This window comes from Callionymus lyra, chromosome 5, assembly GCF_982586985.1.
Source record: "Callionymus lyra chromosome 5, fCalLyr1.hap1.1, whole genome shotgun sequence".
In the NCBI taxonomy this organism is placed as follows: Eukaryota; Metazoa; Chordata; class Actinopteri; order Syngnathiformes; family Callionymidae; genus Callionymus; species Callionymus lyra.
The window spans coordinates 27,230,613-27,251,676 of record NC_141822.1 but is presented as its reverse complement, the minus strand read 5'-3'; the positions used below and the strand labels follow the sequence as shown (position 1 = coordinate 27,251,676).

Sequence of the window (21,064 nt, the reverse complement as noted above, 5' to 3'; positions counted from 1 at the left end):
CAGTCCAACCTTGTCATACATCTTGCTTTAAAATTTTAAACATCACAAAAACATTAACATATATCATATCCAGAATGAAGATATATTTGCACAACCTTGCACCTAGTTTGTTTAAGTCTTATCATTACAAATTATATTTACTGTTATAATTAAGCTAATGCACTTTATCATTTTTTATTGCATATTGCTGTTTTCTCAATGATGTATCTGCAATATCCTTTTCTCCAATGTTAGCAAAGCAGGACAAATCAATAAGCATTGTTTGGTTAAGACGCTCATGCATGCATATTGAATGTGGGCGGACATCCATGCCAACAAAGCCATACGTAGAGAAAAATACTAGCTTTTTTAAAAATATTTTGTCTTACCAAAAATAAAGAATAATTCTTCTTATGGTTATAAGAAAAGCAAAGGGTGTGAACAGTTTGGACTCGTTAAAAAATGTACTGGTCACATAAAGAAAAGTGTGAGATGATTCATTAAAGGGCAACTAATGTGAAAACCCAACTCTTCTGACTTACTCACATGTTTCAAATGTTGAAGTCTTCCTCTCCAAGATGAAGTAAGCCCCTCTTCTTGATGATGTTTTGAAGTTAGTACTTAATAAATCTCTCTCTCTGAAATCTTGGCAAATGAGAGGTTACGAGAGCAAAGCTGATTATGGCATAATAGTTTATTTTATGGTGGCACGTGCTCAGGCTGACATCCAGCAGAATTCAGACTTAAAATATTGATTTTTCCTTCCGCACCTCACTAGGTCTTCAACGCTGTGTTGTGTCAATTTGTGTTGTTCATTAATTAAGCTGATGCTTGTGTCTCCAAACTCTCATTACTTTTAACAAAGAAAAACATTAGATGGGTTGTTTTCCAATTAGATGTGGCAAGTGTCCACATTTCTTTGAAGAGGATCATGTTTTTTAGTGATAACAAGCAAACTTGCATTTGACATTATTTATTTTGGAACAATACATTATAAAAGCTTTGAAGGCCAGACATTTTGATCAATTTTGATGGAGGCCATAGCAAAAAGAGGCTCAGGATTTTCTTTCTCCTTAAACCTCCTGTAGATCTTCTGAGAGAATGCAGAGGCGTTCTGATGCCAACCAGGGGGCCTAGTCTCTCCTACTGCATCTTTCCTGGGGCGCCCTCCCAATTGAAAATCCCCAACACCTCCTGCAAGAAGCATGTTTCTAAAAAAGAAACCTTAGCCACCTCAACTGGCTTCTTACTCTCTCTAAAGGACGGTCAAGACCCCCTGCTGAGAAGACCAATTATGGCCAGTAATATCTACTATCTGGTTTGTCCGCTCTCTACTCCAATGTTCAGAACCATAGATTAGAGTTACATTCACAATATTTAATTCAACAAATTTGATCCATAAACAAAATTTGGACATTTTTGGAAACTCCTTTAATCGACATGACTAAAAATGCGCTGGTTTTGTAAGATTACCCACCTCTCATACTGACCTTTAAACAACATGACACTGCTTCATGACGCTTCCTCAGCCCATCACTACTGAACAGCAACTTAAGTGTTAGACATATACAGCTGCTTCGCAGGAAGGAGATATTTTGTCGCTCCTTTACAGAAGGTTTTGAATTATTGCTGTAACCCCCTCACTGTTTATGTGTACTTTTGATGGGTTGATGAGGCCTCATGATACAGCATTCGCTGCTTGATGCTCTATCATGATGCAGTATCTTCATTTTGAAAGGCCACTAGATGGCACTGTAGCTCACAGCCAAATATTATAATGCAGAGAGTGGCATTTCAATATCAAGCATCATGATACAGCATTAAATAGCTGATGCTATATCATGATGCTTCATCAAGCCATCATTGATGATGTACTTTTGTTTTCTATTGTTTATTTATTCATCACAACTTTGTTTATGATTGTGCTTATTTGTTTAAATAAATATATTTTTTGTTTAATACTTTTTTGTTTTATACTTGTTTGGTTATTATTTTTTAACATTCGTTGTGTTTTAATGTGTATCTAATTTTGTGATCTACATTATTCACATAAATAAATTATTAAATGCAAAAACATATCTTGACACTTTTAGTAACACCAGATGCTTTACAATATTTTTCAATTACATTGCACCACTTGAGAAAATAACATAATAAAATAAAAAGGATACAATAAAATGAAAAGCTACCAAAAGTAATAAAAATTGTATTATCTAGGATCTGTATCATGATGCCTCATCAACCCATCACTGATGATATACTTTTGTTTTCCATCGTAGATGTATTCATCATACCTTTATTTATGATTGTGCTTATTTGTTTGTTGATATACATTTTTTGTTTATTACTTTTTTGGTAAATATTTTTTTTTAACATTTGTCGTGTTGTAACATGTGTCTACTCTTAGTAATCTACATGATTCACATAATTTTTTTTTTATTAATAACATGCTATTTATATCTTATAGGACTCCTTGACACTTTTAGTAAGACCAGATGCTTTAAAATATTATTTCAATTACATTGCACCACTTGAGAAAATAACATAATAAAATAAAAGGATACAATTAAATGAAAAGCTACCACAAGTAATAAAAACTGTATTATCTAGGATCTGTATCATGATGCCTCATCAACCCATCACTGATGATATACTTTTGTTTTCCATCGTAGATGTATTCATCATACCTTTATTTATGATTGTGCTTATTTGTTTGTTGATATACATTTTTTGTTTATTACTTTTTTGGTAAATATTTTTTTTAACATGTGTCATGTTGTAACATGTGTCTACTCTTAGCAATCTACATGATTCACATAATTTATTTATTTTTATTAATAACATGCTATTTATATCTTATAGGACTCCTTGACACTTTTAGTAAGACCAGATGCTTTAAAATATTATTTCAATTACATTGCACCACTTGAGAAAATAACATAATAAAATAAAAGGATACAATTAAATGAAAAGCTACCACAAGTAATAAAAATTGTATTATCTAGGATTCTATTCTGGGTGCTCGTCATTCCGGACGTTCTCGGTCTGCTGGGACGACTGCGACGTCATCACATGCCTCAATTTTGAAGTAGCGTCGGCGGAAGTTCTCGTGCGTATTAAAACGCACTTGACGCGGCTTCCCGTCGTGAGGTCCACCTCGCCAGCATGCAAATGACTGAGCAACTCCAATCGCGGGCAGATTTGGTGAAGCTCGCTCTGCGCAAACCAGGACACGACGCGGCGCTTTTGGGGAGGTGAATCCTGAGAGCTGTTCCTCCACGAAAACATCCACGTTGTGTTATAGATTCTGGTGCATTTTTTCCAAGGGGGAGACACTCGAACCCTTCAACTCCATTCTTCCGGAGTGCAGGGTGGAAAAGACGCTTCTTACATCCCGGGACCAGGAGCCCCAGAGGAATTATTACGCGCGCACTGTGTCGGCGTTTTTTGTACCAGCGGACGAGCGAGGACTGTCGGAAGTTTCTTTCCACAATCTCGAGGACTATTCAAGAGAGAAAGTGTTGGGAGAGGTTTGCTCCCCTTCAGCACTTCCCTGCGCGTCTCCGATGGAGTGAAAAACGGAGGACTGGAAATAGGCTTTTTTTTTTTTCTCCCCTCATCACAGTTGAGTCGGTAAGTGTCTGCGATTTCTTGCTTCTCTCACACTTAAAATAAAATAAATAAAAAAAACAACTTCCAAATGGAATTCAACGTGAAACTGTCTATTGTCCAGACGAGGTGCGTTACTGTACACTTGCGCACCTCAAGCCCGGTGTGCGTGAGAGAGTCAATGTTGACGTTCCGGGACAATCATTTGTTTAATATTCACCTTAAAAACGTTCATATTCTCAAGTTTCTGACACCCATTTGTTATAACGCACACGCCAACCATCGATCAGTGTAACACAAGAAGCCCTCGTTGAACTTTGAAACGGCCATCATTTTAAATAAAGCGTTACTTAGTGCGTAAAAGACCAATTATTTCTGCTCTTTGCCCTCGTTTGCGTTCGACTTTTGCCCTCTTAAAGTGCAGGTTAATTATTTGAGGGCAATCTAATTAGTATTAAGTTGTGACTTGTTTAATTGAGTTTGGATCTTAATTTTTTGCCTGAATGAACTTGTAACATATTTTTTAATAACCTATTAGGCTTTCATCCCACCTCTCTCTTCATCCCTCTCTTTCTCTCTGTTTGTCTCGCTACATGTATCTCTTAAAAAAAACAGTTATATAAGTAAATAAAATGTCCATTATTACTATATTTTCATTTACTTACACTTATTTGTGATTAATGATTAATCACATGGATATAGATTGACTCATTGTATATTATTTTATTTGTACATTCTTTTTTAAAGTACAGGAGCTGGAAAGTACTAAACGCTAGGTTTAGGTAGATTTATTTGCATAAATACATAAAACCACAAATCTCATGACCCCATATATACACATTATAAGGATTACTAATCATCATATTTTGACGTTCATTCATTTTAACATTTTCTTTAAATGATATAGAATGTGTTTTTTTTTCCATGAAATAAGGTCTAATCAAAGTGGTATCTTACAGTTGATTTAATAAAAATTGCGTACATTTATAATAAAAACTATTCATTTTCTATCTTGTTTTAAGGGTCATTCATTTAGATTTGTACAAGTCATGTGAGCAGAGATTCCTGTGGTGTCATTACGTGGTGCAACCTGTACTATCGTCCGAGTTCCCAGTTTTAATTTAGCCCTTTTATTATTGGTGTTGCTCCAAACCCTCACGACTGGTGGTGGGCAATAAAAGCAACAGTAGCCGTGTTGAAGTCATAAGGTGGAATGTAGCTGAGGGGGAGTTGTTCAAAATGGAGTGTGAGATAGTTTCATAAGATGGTGGAAGTTTGCTGTTTACTTTCTCTGCTGAAAGATTGGAGCGGCTTCGCTTTCTCGAGTCGGCCAACAGAGTTGAACTGAAACCAGAGGCGTCCTGAACTACCTACTTGTCTTGAGTGGGTGGATATTACTATTATGATTTCTTTAGGAGAGCTTCTGCAGCACCGTGGACTCTGGCAGTGTCTTCACACGTCCGTGGGTGTAGTGGTGGTGTCGACCCTGCGAGGCACGCCACATCATTTCCGATGCTTGAGAAGATGGGACAAGCCTCGCCATAATTGGTGGCTGGGAACACCCCAGGGCCATTCAAAAAAAAAAATGTTGCAGCATTTTGTGCACAACGTCAATTGCATATAGTGCACAAAGGCGTGTGCACAAAAAAATACACACTGAATGCACAAGATGAAGCACGGGAGGCTATTGCACGATAGATGACCCGTAGCTGAGTGCAACAAGTCTCATTGTCTTGCTTCTTTAACCTTGTTTTGCTCCTGACCTCAAGCAAAAGCAGCGTGGCTTGAATTTGAGCACATACACTTCTGGTTACTGACCCTTGCGTTGCATGGACAAAAGGCACGAACATGACTCTGCTTCTCATCCAGGTTACTTCTGTGACTCGCAGGGTAAATTCCCAGGGTTTTTTTTTTTCTTTTCCTCAGATTCCATGACATGCCTCAGCAACAATTTTTCAGGAGGATTAGTGTTTTATTCAAATTAGCGTGTGTTTGCGTTCCATTCCTTTTAAATTAAACTTGTCAAGAAATGCCAAAGCCTTGAGGAACATTAGACTTTCTCTTGCTATCTCTGCTGCTGACAGAAGACTTATTGATGGTTCTAGCTCCAGGCAAACAGGCTTTCATTAGGGTGTTCAAAAAATGTCCACGAGGGGCACTGCTTCTCTAGAAACAGGGGTCCCCCATAATGTGTAATGTAGGTTTAATTTTAATAAACCAACCTTAAGGGAATTAAAGAAAAAAAAATAGAATGCCTGGTTGGTGGCTTGAAAATACAAATCACTATAACGTTGAAACAGCAGGCGTCCTGGGCGGTTTGTTTTAGTCGTGTTTGCTCATTTACCGTAATATTTGACCAGAACAAGTGTCTTGAAGAGCTAATGTTACTATAGAGAAACTCTTGTAATCTACTCTTAAAAATAAAAATATTTCAGACGGTTATAATAAATAAAACATAATTTCTGTTCTTTACGGCCTGGTGTCATATTCCTCACCAACAAATACAGGCATAGTGTTTGGGTACAATAATATATATAACCCGAGATACAATAACTAACTTAAAATTAAAATAATGATATTAATTAACAATGTGGTCAATATTTTCTTTGACGAAAAAATACAAGTACAGTATAAAAAAGGGCCATAGATAATAACAATGTTAATCCTGTGCGTCCTTTAAATAAAAATTTCTTGTATTGTTTTAACAGAGAATTGTGTGTGTTATAAAGTTCCCAATGTCTAGGGTTTAATAATAATTTTCTTAAAATCAATTACTTTTAATTTCTTAATGTGAAGACTACATGCAAGAAGTTTTCATCTGCTGAAACAGTAATTTTACCAAGGTCTTTAGTAAAGGGCAAATATATAGTAACTTAATAACTAAAAGAAAATACCTTAAAGATACAAATTACAAGATTTTCTTTGTTGTCTTAAATATTTGTAAAGGTATTTTCAAGTTTACTAGCCTAGTCATTTTAGCTGACTATTAGTATTTAATTTTCCGAATCGTACCGCCCCAGTTGACCTGATTCAGTTCTACCTTCTTGTCAACAAGAGAATGGCTGAGCACACAGTGTCGCTCAAACACATCCTGCTTGATGACGAAACTTCTATTGACACTTTTAATTGTTTTTAAATAAGTATTCATGTTCATAGACCAAATTTTGACTTGCAAAACGTCAAGAATGTCGGGAGTGAAGTCATTGTTTTGAAGCCTTCTGTTGACCAACAAGTTTGGACACGAGTTTCAAAATGCCGTCCAATTTCTATTTAACTACCCGGTGTGACATTCCTTGTTAATTGTTCCTTAAAGGTCCTGTTGCATTAGTCAGGTCATGCCCAGCCAAGTCAGAGCCATTGTTAAATCTCCGGCCACTAAATTAGATCAACAGTATCTTCCAGTGGTAGAAGTTGCTTCGCTATTCAAACACTCTCTTCATGATTGATATTCTTGTTTTTTTTATACTTAGTAAATGCTTTCTTTGTTCGGGAGGTAAAATAAACTGTATGTCCTCTGTTCGTCCAAAACCAAATCTTAAAAATAGACTTTCCTTCGAAAATATCTGCTCTATTTTCTAATTTCCAGTCTTTATGAAAACCTTTCAATAAAACAACAAGCCCCTTGATTCACACTTTTGTTTTTCAAACCCTGATGTGTTTTTCCAAACAAAAGTGGTTTATAATCACATCCGTTTCATGCTTGCATAGCCAAGAGAACATTCAGCCATCTCTCTCCAACCATTTCACTTAGTAACAAGCTTACAGTCCCAAAAATTGAGATTTTAATCGTCTGAACCTATTAGGAATGCATTCATCCAGTGCACATCAACTCAGTAAAAAGAAAAAGAAGATATATATATATTTTTTTTATTGACAGATAGAACTTCAGCACTCTTTCAAGAGTGTTAAGTTGAAGACGAAAGAGTCTTTGAAGTCGTCTGAAACTTTGTTTTGAACCAATATAAATCATATGTCTCTTTTATCATTTCATACACAACAAATATAGCTCTTTCAATTATTAATTAAGGAGTTTCAAATGCTTCAAACGAAGCTGTGGCTTGGTCATTTAGACTTTGAATTTCTAATTATATTATCACAATTATAAAAAAAAGATAATTGTAAAAAAAAAAAAAAGACCAAGGATGTTCCTATGATACTTGTGTTCTTAATAATAATTGTTAAAAGATACTTAAGTAAGAAAGGTAAGAAACTTTTGTACAGCTTTTAGCAACAAATATGAACTGAATGTAATTGAATAAACAGAAAAAGAAAGTTTAAAGATCACTTCCCCATAAAGCAAAGATGTTGCGCAAAAAACAACATTCATAACATGTATAACTGTGTGCGTGTTGCTAAGTTGTCGATATGTCTGTTTGAAAAGAGGCTGAAACATAACCCATAATAATGGATTACCCCGTTTTGGTGTTGAACCAACAGCTTGATCTTGTTTACTGGATACTCGGAGATGAAACTAGCGTGTGGATTATTCTAAATTATAAACCTATGTAGAGGCTGGATTGCTTATAACATTTGGCTCCGTTCAGACCAAACATTCCATATCAGACAGTAAGATCAACACCTATTCCTGGAGTGAATCATAAGACTGTCATTACTGTTTGCCTCCAGCCTTTGTACCACTCGGTGTGTAATCAATTTAAACGGTAATTCGGGCAACAGACGTACATCCTTGTTTTAGAACAGCCTTAATGACCTTTTTCTTTTTCTTTTTTACAGTAGATAACAACTATCTGGGGAATAAATTTAAATATTATCAATTATGAATCCAGATAAAATGTTTAAAACATCAAAAAGATTATTTGTATTATGGAAATAATAAATAAAAAATCAAACAAAAAATTCAAAGATAAAAAAGCGAGATTTGATTCACGTCTTGGTCGATAGCCCAGTGCTATATATAAGCACTCAGAAATTAAAACTCGCAATAGCTGTTTGCATGATGTGGTTACCTTAGCAATGAGGATGTGTAAGACATCAAACCATATTAAACCATTTTAGATAATACAATGATAGATACATAAATACACTAGATTGTATTATCTGTTATTAACATAAAGAAAAGAACCACATAGGAATATCAATTACATAAAGATAATAAAATAATATAGAAAAATAAAATTATAAATAAAAACAGACAATCACAATTTTAGTGCAAACAAATGCAAAATAAACATCCCATCATAAAAGTTATGACTAAATGTGGCATACGTTGTTGTTCTTTTAAATTGTGAATAATAAAAAAGGTTTGTTGTTTTGTTCATTACTGCTGCACTTTTCATCTATCATAGAAGAAAACACAGTCATGTCATTTAGTCATGTTTGTGAGCTACCAACAAGCTAGATGAGGCTAGTGCAGACTACAGTACAATGCCAGCCATAGCTAATAATAAAACAACTTACATTATTGTGGGCCACCGGCTACACTAACAGTAACTGATCAGTTGAATACAGCACGATCAATGATGAACAGGAGCTAACATTCCAGAACTGAAGATTCAGACTGCAGAATCTTGTCTACCATAGTATTGTGTTATTATTCATTTGCATATTTTGACAACCCTAATTCCCGGTCTTATTCAAAACAGTTGAGTCACTCCTCATTTGTGAACGTCAGTTTCAAGAAGGGATAATTCTATTTTGTTTAATTTGGCAACACCTTTTTACCGGACATACTGTACTATTATTCAGTCTTGGTATTCATGGTCAGTAATTACTTGGCAAAAAGCTAAACGGTTCCAATGAAGAGTCTGGCAAGTCACACATTTGGACTTGAGCTGCTGTGTGTTATTGTGCATCCTGACTACACTCTTTGTTTCTATTATTAGATCTATTTTGGAAATGTTCCCCATCAGAAATTTTGGCCCACCAGCAGAGAAAGTAATAAAATGATGCAGCTTTTCGTACAGCTGGAAGCAGAAGGTGACGAACAATAGATACAGGCTGCAAAGTATATGCAGGGGCTGATTTAGTAAATGTGGCTGCAGAAATATGCATGTGAAAGTATATGATTTTAGCTATTTTGTATTGTCATGCAGCTCCAGCTGTTTAATCACAGTGATGTCTGGAGTAAAATATTGATCAGGCAGCTGTGAGGAAAGTGCAGATAATAAGGATGGGCGGATGAGGCTTCTTGATTCAGTGTCATATTATTCAAGCTTAGTAGGTGGTGCCCTTATTTTAAAAATGATGGTCATTTTCATTAAAAGAAGGTGTCATCTGGTGTGCTCTGAAAATGAGGAAATTGCTTATGAACCAATTTTTTAATTAACACTTTCACTGTTCATTTGCACTTACTTGTCATGAAATAATTTGTTTCACTTTCATTGTGTTGAGTCAAATAATCCCGTGTTAAGTAGAGTTGTCTGAGGTCCTCAAGGCTTTATTAAGTCAGCTTCATATGTTTGTGTCCCTCAAAACTCTGATTAAAACACTTTTCTCAGCTGTTCAATCGAGTGTGTTGCAATCTTTTGATTAAAAAAAAATATATATCTTCTTGGATTAAATAGAGTATTTGTCCTTTTTATGTTTATGTAACGAACATGAAAATACACTGAATAATCCTCAATGAATCTCAAATTGTAAAAGAAATATGGTCTGAATGTGCACCCTGAGTATTCAAGGCGCTTCGCTCGCACGATAACGAATTGTGAGACTCCGGCATAGAACATTAAAACAGTGCACAAAAAACAAAGAAAAGAAGTAAAGTAAAAAGTGCATGTCTTGCATGATTAAATAAAAAGTTAAAACAAACTTTGACAAGTAATAATCAGTAGCAAAACTTTTAATAAAGAGCCTAAGGCAATATTTAACAGGACATTTTCTTAAATAAATAAATGTTCATGGTTTTGGGAAAGGTTCCACACCAACACACTAATGATGGAAAACACAAAGGACCACATCATTTGCAAAACGCAGACATGGGAACCTGCAGGCCACCGGGACCACATTCCTTTCCAACCTGGCTGCATCTAGAAATATTGCCAAGAACCAAATGATGAATAAAACTGTTAAAAAACCTGAAACAGTTTCAACATATTGCTGGTACGGAGGACCAGACAACTTTATCTCTTAAAAGGAACATTATGTCCTCCTGAGGGATATAGTTCTACTACCAATAAAGTTCTACATAACCTAACCTAATGTACAATGTAAGCTGTTAATTAACCTTTTAGGTAATTATAGGGCTCGGTATAGAACTTACGTATTTTTCTGGGCCCGGCTAAAATGCTACATAGTACCAACTACATGCTTCGTCTTTGATTAAAACTTAATAATGTGTGGATTTCCCTGAAGAAAAACAGATAAGTAACAAAGGCAGTGAAAATCAGATTGAGTTGTCACTTTGTGTGTTTTGAGTGTTCTTTAGCACTGAAAATTATTTATTATTTATTTCAAACAACATTGGTATTAGACATTGTTCAGGAGCTGGTATCGATCTGAAGGTATCGGTATCAGTGTCAGTATATCAAAATATTCTACCAATACCACTAGTTATAGTATAGTTTAAGTATAGTAGTTCCTTTAATTTTTATTTTTATTTTACTCAAGATAACTCAGGAATCTAACTTGCTTTATTAACTCTTGTGTTATCAAATGTGTTTGGAGTATCCCTTGTGTTGTCTCTGGGTAAAGAGGAACCACCTCCCTGGCTTTCTTAAATACATATGCAGTGGTGGAGGTAGTTCACCATGACCCAGAACCAACTCAAGGGATACCTAAACCCCTTTTTTTTTCGGGTCACCTTGACCCAGAGATAACACAAGGGTTAAAAAAAAAAGAACAATGCACTCCATGTCCGTGTGATCATCTGCCAGCTGTTATAAATACCCCATGGGTCGAGGAAATACACAGTTGACGTAACCTTCAAACAGGGCCACTGATGATCAAATGCAGCAAGTCAACCAAGGATGACGCTACGATCCTTGCTGTGATGTCTCAGCTGCATGCAAACAAACTGCTGAAACATGCTTGTTTCTGCGTGGCAGAGCCATTCGTGGATGCATTTCATCCCCCAACCTCGCACCCAGATATGAACAGAATTAATTCCAAACTTACAGAGCATGAGATGGACTTGATTTTAATGCAGACACTTTAGAGGAAAGCAGAAAATATTGTGGGATATATTCCGTCTTCTCTGGGATTGATCATGAGTTGATTCCTCACCGTCAAACACAAGATATTTTTATCATCCAAGTCTAAGAAAAGTTTTATCTCCAAGAACAATTTCTTATATGCCTGGGATTCAACATTGGGTTTTTTAAAGTGCAGATTACATTAGCATTTTAAGCTTTAAGATGCGGAGATGACACCGGTATATCCGACTCTATTTATATGCTTCTGACAGGAAACCTCAGTCTGGAGTAAATTAAAATCTGCTCCTTCAACCTCCCTGTTGTCAGGATCCATGAATCACGGAGGCTGCAGGTAGTCTCGTGCTAATGAGGAAGAGGATGAGGAGAAGTGAGGTCATGGATTTCTTAGATTAAAGTAGCTGCAGTTCTTCATGAAGTAAAAAGAATAATAAAAAGCAGTGTTGGGATGTTCGTAAGATATTGTTTGACTCCTTTAATTAATAGGAAGTTAAATTTATACGTCTGTGTTGGGACAATCCTCTGTACTAGTTCACTCCAAACACTTTTGTTTCACTTCATGTTAAATCTAGGTTGCTGCCTCGTGTGCTGCCTGTCGGTTTGTGCACGCTTCACCTACTTTGGCAGCAATGTGGAGAGATCATGACCCCAGCTGTGGTTATATTAACCAAAAATAATGCTTGTAGCATCCACAGACCTCTGAACATTGCTCATTGTAGTTCAGACAAAGTTCAGGTGCTTTTAGGCAGGACGTGGATTGAGTCAATTGGTGGTTGGTTTAAGAAAAAAAGGTACGACCAGGCCTTTAATAAAATAAGTAAATTGTACGTTTTACTTTGTCGTTAGTACCTTGGTTTTGACCTAGGTATCATTTTCACCTTTAATTTTTTTTGCTGACTTCCCCTAAATCATGCTTTCAATGAAACAGAGATGTTGTGGTATCACAACAGAACGATGCTGGTAGTCTCATGAAAGTGTCTAATAGGTTGAAAAAAACGAGTATGCATGATCAAAGGTGGCTTGTGCAAACTGAAACAAAGCAAAGCTGTTTGCACACATGGACAAAAATATATATATACAGGTATATATATATATAATACTAGGTTATTTATCAAAACAGCACTCAATCGTTAGAGCGTTTGAATGAATATGCTGTTCAAGTGTATATATTTGCAGGCCATTTTCCAACATTTAGAAAATTATACTTCACTAAGCACTCTCTGCATTTAAAATAAGGTCTTTTAAACTTCCATCCTGTGGCTCATTTGTGGCCTGTAAAATGATGAAAAAAATTGCCCAAATCACATTGATACAAGAACAAAAAGGAAAAGATAATTCAGCAATTTGAAAGTTTTAGATCTCACATCCTTTGGCCTAGTCTCGACAAGAATTTACCTCTGGTGGCCCCTGTGTCAGATGTGTTAGAGATCCCTTATGCAAATACTATTGTATCCATTGCTGTGCAGTAATTAAAGTGAGGTGGTTCTGCACACTTTCTTTTTGTCAGTGTCAGTCCACGAACAGTTGTGCCGAAATCTAGTCCCAGTGACAAACATTGTAGGGAAGATAGGGTGTTGCCTGAAGAATGTTTTAATGATCGTGTCAGTCCTGAAAATGAAGCAGCTGTCCGGAATCCAGCCCTGACCAAATTAATTTTCAGTAACGCTTTAGCTAAAACAGTTAAAGCACAGCAGCTCAAAACCTTTTTTTGTGTATATCATTTTCATGGCTTCATCACTGTCAAATACATTTGTTCACATAGTACTCACAAATTAGGATCTGTTTGTATTTATTGTACTCATCTTCATTTCAAAAGTTAAGTCTTTTACAGTAAAAAAAGACACAGAAGATGGGATAGCCAGAGTTTTATTTGTACTTAGGTTTGGAACCATTGTTTCTTATTGTGCCTCCAATGATACAATACAGTAGCTTTTGGACGACTTAAAATGGCCAAAATAAGCGAAGTCTTTCAAAGTTCAAAAAGCGGTTCATGGAGTGTTGACACATACTGTATAATTGCTCTGACACATTTGAAAAGGATAGAAGGAGCTCCGATCCGGGCGGCATTGTGCGTGAACTATGGAAAAATCAATTGAAAGCAGAGAGGGGTTCTCAATAAAGATTAGATGCTCAGCTTGATCCTTGTTGTCCAAATCTTTAAAGTTTGCAGTGGTCTGTGGGGGGGTGGGGGGGGGGGGGGTCGTCTCCTACCTCTGTAAAGTTCATGTCAAAAAAAGATCACATATTTAATAGTTTCGGCTATTTTTTTATTTTATTTTCAGTGCAGGATTTGAGTGTTTTGCTCAAGGATATCTGGTAAAGTATCCGCTGCTTTTATATAATTCATCGGTGGAAATAAATCCCACTGTGACGGCTTAAATCCAGAAATCAATTTATATTAATGATTCTATCAAGGTGTTGATGTTTGTTTATTTTCCTGTTTACGGAGTGTTAGAAAATAGCAGGAGGTTGACATTGCAAATATTTGTGGCACCTTGTTTCGGCTTGGACAAGCTTTGTAAGGATCTGTCAGCACTCAAAAGTTGTCTTTGTAGTCTGCAGCAATTCTCCTCTTTGGACTGTGCCATCTTGTTTATGCTACTCTTCTTCTTCTCTCTGTAGTCTTATGAGACATTCTTGCCAGAAAAATAAACAAAATTATGAACACCTTTGGTTACATTTGGATTTTTTTTTTTGTGAGAGTTCATTCTTATGTTCAACAATGTGTGTTGGAAATGTAATGTAATGTTTATAGTATTTCAAATGGATAGAACCACAACTGTAGTTCATTTGAATCATGTGTTTGTGACTCCCTGTTCTGCAACCTGAGAGCATAGGGTGTTGCCAAAAAAAAAGAATCAGACAACCAATTATTTTTCTAAATTGCAGTAAATTGCTCTAGAGAATATTACATTATATTAGATTATTTTGATTTCTTCTAGGTTTTAAAGGCTGCTGTTTTGAGTAGCAAACAGCAGGTACAATTCAAAAAGGTCTCACGCATTATAGTCGATTGAATTAGCAAAATGAATTTTGACAAAACAAAGCTGTCATTTGTTAGCATTGCTATTACGTCCAGTTGAATAATTATTGCCTCTTCTTGTTAGGACAAAGTCTTCCAGATGGTCGTCATTAACAAAAGCATCTGTGTATTTGTGTCCTTTCTCATCTCTTTGAAGGATTCTGTCAGTAAGATGGTTTATCATGCAACCATATCTCTGCTTTCCAACAATCCCCCTGAGGATGATTGACTGTTTGATCTATTGTGATTTTAATTGGCGATAGAATTTGATGCGCAACAAAAGCTTCTCCCTCGTCCTCGCATTTCACTGGCTGCTTTATCCATCATCACTTTTTTTTTTCTCATGAAAGACAAAATGGATTATTTATGGTTATTGTTTGTTTCATATTTGTAAATCTTGCTGTGTCGCTTGGTTTTACAGTTTTCCCAACTTAGTTTACTCTTTATCAAGAAAAACAATTATAACATGTAAATCACAACTACGCTATGCTCAAATTTATGCAATACTTTCTCTGGTTTTCTCATTGTTTGAAGTGTGCATCTTTTTTCGATATTCCCTCTCTACTCTTAACAAAAGTGGTCTATGGAAGAAAGAGAATCGCAGAGTAGCATCGCATTCATGGACAATGTTCAATTGTTTAGATTTGCTTTGTGTGAACTTCTGGGTCTTCTCGAAATTAAAATTTCAAACACAATGTGGATACTATACAATCTTGATATTGCAGGGGTTAAAAATAAAAATACTTAAGGCTTTTTGACATTATAATCACACAAAAAAAATATACAAATAAAAAGCAGCTCTGTTCATTTTCAAAGCATAACATATTTTCCTTGTTTTTCAAAAGGCAGCGGGATAGTTCATTTCTAATGTTTAGTTGTAGTATGACTGCTTCTTGATTTGCATCTTGAGTAATGTACACTTGTGAAAACATCCATTAATATAGCATGTTTGCGCCCAAAGTCAAGATTCAACAGTTTGTAGAAGACGTTTAAATTATGTTAGCAAGCTAAAAGCTGCTTGCTGAAACTGCGCCTGCTAATATCGATACCATTACAAATCAGTATTGTATGTAGTGTTTCACTATCAATACATCAATACATTTTTCAGTGTTTCATCCCTAATATCCTATGATCGTAAGGAATAAGAACAGTTATTAAATCTGACTGATGTATTTATTTAGTAGCCACTGAAATAAGAAATAAGTGTTCCTGCTGACCCCTGACCACTTCTGATTATGTAATATTGTATACACATTAGGAAAATAAACCAATTGTTTTGTGTCACTGGGCTATGGCCACCCATAATGGTTGTTCTGTGTATGATTATACAAGTAATTAAACATGGGGAGGCAGATGGTTCGATCACATGGCCGACCAGTCAACGAGTTATCGTATGGTTTCAGGCAAATCATAAAGTGGTGCCAAACTGTCCTATAACTATGAGTGACTACATAAGTGACTTCATTCAATAGTCACTGGTCATGAAGACCTATTTTCCTTTTTGTTCAACTAAATCCAGCATTATATATGCATTCCAAACATCCTATGTCCTACAATGTATTCCAAGTCTTTACAATGCTAGAAGACAACTGTCTTCTCATAAAAATCCCATATCACACTGACACTGGCAATTTTATTGACAAAACACCCCACAGAGTTGCCACATGAAATCCAATAATCCAACAGATATTGTTTTTCTCTTCTATTGTTCTTTTTCGAGTAAGAAAACTAAACTCTACGATGACTTTTGGTGGATGTTTGTGTGTATGACGTGTTTTTTGTCGATATATTTAATGGAAAAGAGACTAAATATTGTTTTTCTTCTCTCCCATTCCTACAGAGACACCTCATCATGTCCCGAGTTATTTTCTTCTGCCTATTTCTGATGGCAGTGGAGTCCCAAGAAGTCTATCCCTCTGAGGCATCATCGTCCTTCAGTGAGTCCTGTGACTCCTTATGCTCTTGCGAGGTGAAAGACGGCGTCTTTTATTTGAATTGCGAACAGAGAAATATCACCAAAATATCCCAGATAAAAGTACAGCCAGGTGTGCCCTTTCACCTGAATCTGTACAAAAATGACTTGGTCGAACTTCGTGCCGAAGAAATGGACGGACTTAAGAGTGCCCTGTCATTGCACTTTGGAGGTAATAGCATACAGGAGCTGGAACCTGGGGTCTTTAGTTCTCTCGGCTCACTGAAGAAACTCCATATTAATAGCAATTTCCTTGTCACTTTGAAAGAGGACACTTTCCAAGGTCTGGTGAATTTGGAGTTTCTCCAAGCTGACACAAATTTCATTCGTGTCATCGAGCCAGGGGCCTTCAACAAACTGATCAGGCTCAAAGTGCTCATTCTAAATGATAATTCCATAGAGTTTTTGCCCAACAACATTTTCCGCTTTGTGCCTCTCACCCACTTGGATTTACGCGGCAATAAACTCCAGACTCTGCCGTACGTTGGGTTTCTGGAGCACATCGGACGGATAATGGAATTACTTCTTGAAGACAATGAGTGGGTGTGTGACTGTGAAATTTTACATTTGAAGATCTGGATGGAGCACATGCGGGCACAATCTGCAATCGGGGACGTGGTCTGCAGCACACCACAACACCTCAAGGGAACAATTCTAGCTAAAGTGAAGCGAGATGTTCTTTGCCCCTCACATGCGGACATTAATTTAGAGGAGCCTTCAAAGTCATTGGATATGGTCGTCACCCCTTCATCGAAAGGGGGTCAGGTTCCCAAGTTGATCAACACTAAAGAAGACGCCAAGCTACCAACACCGTCTCATGTTCCAGGGAGTCCTTGTGTGGAACACTGCTCTTGTCACAATCACCCCGTGGCTGGGTTTTTGATGCATTGTCAGGACAGAGGGATTCAAAAGGTCTCAGATATCGGAATACTACAGCAGAGCCCAACTAAGCTTGTCATGACTGGAAATATGATTCAGAAACTCTTGAAGTTTGATTTTGTAACATACGACACTTTGGAACTACTTAACCTGGCGAACAACAGAATTGATTATATTGACAATGAAACTTTTCTCAGCTTGAGCAGTCTGAAAAAACTCTACTTAAATGGGAACAGAATCGAAAAACTGTTCTCAACAATGTTTGTGGGGCTCCATAACCTTGAATATCTATACCTAGAATACAACCTTATCAAAGACATTGCTCCGGGCACATTTAATCCCCTGCCAAACCTCAAGCTTTTGTCATTAAATAACAACCAGCTCAGCTCTCTCCCAGCTCAGATATTTCGCAACGTACCCCTTTCCAAATTAAACCTGAGAAAAAATCTACTTATGCACCTGCCAGTGAGCAACGTGCTTGATCAACTCAACTCATTAGAGCAGATCTATTTAGAAGATAACCCCTGGGACTGCAGCTGTGACTTGCTCAGCCTCAAACAATGGGTAGAAAAACTCAGAAAAGACGCAGTGGTGGGATCCATTTTATGCCAATCCCCAAAGAAATTTATGCAAACAGAGTTGAGAACCCTCCGCCACGAGTCGTTATGTCCAGGTCTGGCCACGTACTACTCTTTGCCCCCGAATGAAGAAGAGAGTGTGACTGCCACTTTAGGGCCCGATGGAGCTAACAGGGGTATACTTGAGGCCCTCACTGACACGATCCCTCTTTCTGTTCTTATTTTAAGTCTACTGGTTTTTGTCTTGATGATTGTATTCTGCTCGGCTGGGTTGGTGGTGTTTGTGGTCCACCGGCGTAGACGGAGGGCCAAGAAAAAAGCGGTGGAGGAGCATTCCAGAGAAAACACCAGCAGCAGCCCAATTCACCTGCATTACAGCATGTACGGACAGAAGACAACACATCACACCCTCACACAAAGAACCGGGTCTGCCACTCTCTACGAGGAAAGATCACACAGTCCCATTGTGCAAATATGCCGCAACCCTACCTATTGCTCGCAGCACAAAGAGTACGATGCTGATCTGGATTACAACATGGAAGAGCCCAGCACTAAACATCATCTCTGCCGGAGCATCACGGAGAAGGAGAACACGTCCCCACTGACGGGAAACCCCAGCTCCAAACTCAGACCGATAACCAGGGAGTGCCCGGCAGAGTTTGTGACACTCGGGAATCCTGACTCGTTGTACAGGAGTATTCTGGAACGGGAGAAAGAGCTGCAACAACTTGGAATAACTGAGTACCTCCGTAAAAACATCCCACAGCTTCAGTCGACAGTAGAAATGCAGGTCCCAGGGCATCAGGAGGAGTTGAAACTAATGGAGACAATTATGTACTCGAGACCTCGAAAAGTCATGCTTGAGCAAACAAAGAATGAGTACTTTGAACTGAAGGCTAACCTACACACTGAGCCAGACTACTTAGAAGTTCTAGAGCATCAGACTCCATTCAACTAAACAGAATAGACACAATAAATAAATATAATATATTTAAAAATAAGTGCCTTTGTCCTGTTGCCCTTTGTACTCTCCAGCATGGTGTGGATATCGGGCTTATCACTTTACATTGAATTGTAGCACAGAATGTAACTCGGTCTTGCTTTCGTCACATCGATTCCATTGACAGCCATGTTATGTAGCCAGTTCAAGTTGAAATATGTTGGGCCATAACATAAACAAGCTAGCTTAATTTTTTAAAGAGGTCTGGAGATTTCACAACATCTATTTTTTAATATACGACATGATCTCCGTGGTGCAGGGCTGCCAAATGAATTGATCCGGATCTCACAATACGGGTCCTAGGAGCAGCAGATGTTTGGAAAGTGACTGCATTTCAATCACCACTTGACCCAGAATTCATGTTTTAATCAGACTATCCTGACTGTGGAGACGACCTGATTATACCCTCTGTCAACATAAGCCAGCTATAATGTTGTGACAGAATTTTCAATGTGCTGTAAAGTCAGCAAAATAGAAACTTTGAAAGTCTCCTTACCCATTTCATGGACTTGTGGTTTTTCTTTTTCATGACAAACAATTATTAGACGGGAAATTGATACACTGTATTCTCGATTAACCAATTGAGCACTTAAATGCCATTTTATTCTATCACAACTGTACTCTTGTAAAAATGCATTGCACTACTCAAAATGCCATTGGATGGTGCATGACAATCAACAGAGTCCTGCTTAATTTTTGATTTGGTGTTGCTTTTTTTTCTCAGAAACAAAGGAGCCACAAGCGTGTGTGGGCTCTGGTGTGTGAATATATGCGTTTTTATTTTGTTTTCCATGTTTGAGAAACAGGATTTAAAAAGAAAAAAAAGAATTCTCAGTACTGAACTGCTTTAAAACTTTACTATTTTCAGTAAAGAATTTGATTGCAAGGAATAGGAAAAAATACAAGTTTCTAGGATTTATTTTTGGACTCTTTCCTGTCTTGCAGCTGTGATATCAAACCAATGGACTGCTGGTGAGTGAGATTTCTACTATGGACAGAATTTACAATAGAATCTTCTTCTGTTCTCTTTGGAACTCAAAAGGTCCATGCAAGCACATGCTATGTAGCTTTTCTACTGATCTAGATTGAATTATTTATTGTGTATATTTTGTATATACTTCTGTTGCATTCTATCTTATGCTTTTTTTTGTGTGCCTTCAGTGCTCATTGTACAGAATATAACAGATGTTGTAATTGATGAATATAAAATAAAGACTATCAATATCACAATAACCTTGTATTGACTGTATAAGTCGTAACATTTCTTTGACTCTACGAAAGGAGCCACAAGTCTACATCCGATCCTGCATCTACCTCTTTGACTAAACCACCTCACCACGTAATATGTTTGGGTTTTTTAAAGAATAATCATCAAAATGTATGAGCTGGCGTCACATCATAAACTTTTCCTTTGATTTATGTGATGATACTGGATAATGGTACTTGGTAACTAATGAAGATTTTTTATTTTGTTTTGTTTAAAAGTTGTATCCTTTCATCATCAATCAGAAACTAATTATCAAATTGTATCATTAATAGATTCACATATATTTCAGTGAAGCATTGAGGTAATTATTGGACAAAACCATTGCCTCCATAGAATTTGTCAAAACATTGTGTTGATTGATTATAACAACGATATATACTTGGCTTATAATTGAAAGCTCGTCTGAAGTTTAAATTAGAATATGCAATAATAAATGATGTGATCATAATTGTCTGACATTTAAGTTTATACAACAAATTATAGAATCTAGTCCATTAAATAAACTCTATTGATAACTGCAGAGTAATGTGGTGTAATATTCATTCCAAGTGCAACTACACAAACACTCATGTATTTGAAAAGCTCCCATTTGGTTGTGTTTTTCCTGTGTAAATATTAAACCCCCTACGCAGTGGCTCGCGCGTAGTCCT

The 21,064-nt window shown here is 36.8% G+C and overlaps 1 protein-coding gene across 1 annotated transcript; it reads left to right on the top strand.

Annotated features, from left to right (window-relative positions):
• Positions 1-3,163: 3,163 nt before the first annotated feature.
• On the top strand, positions 3,164-20,380 carry slitrk6 (SLIT and NTRK-like family, member 6). Its single transcript, XM_087791670.1, has 2 exons — positions 3,164-3,612; positions 16,559-20,380. The coding sequence occupies exon 2, from the start codon at positions 16,571-16,573 to the stop codon at positions 19,103-19,105; it is 2,535 nt and encodes an 844-aa protein (XP_087647796.1). The 5' UTR covers positions 3,164-3,612; positions 16,559-16,570; the 3' UTR covers positions 19,106-20,380.
• Positions 20,381-21,064: the final 684 nt, after the last annotated feature.

Bases quoted from the DNA above. Each gene is read 5' to 3' on its own strand.
- slitrk6 (XM_087791670.1), top strand. From the start codon at position 16,571: ATGTCCCGAGTTATTTTCTTCTGCCTATTTCTGATGGCAGTGGAGTCC.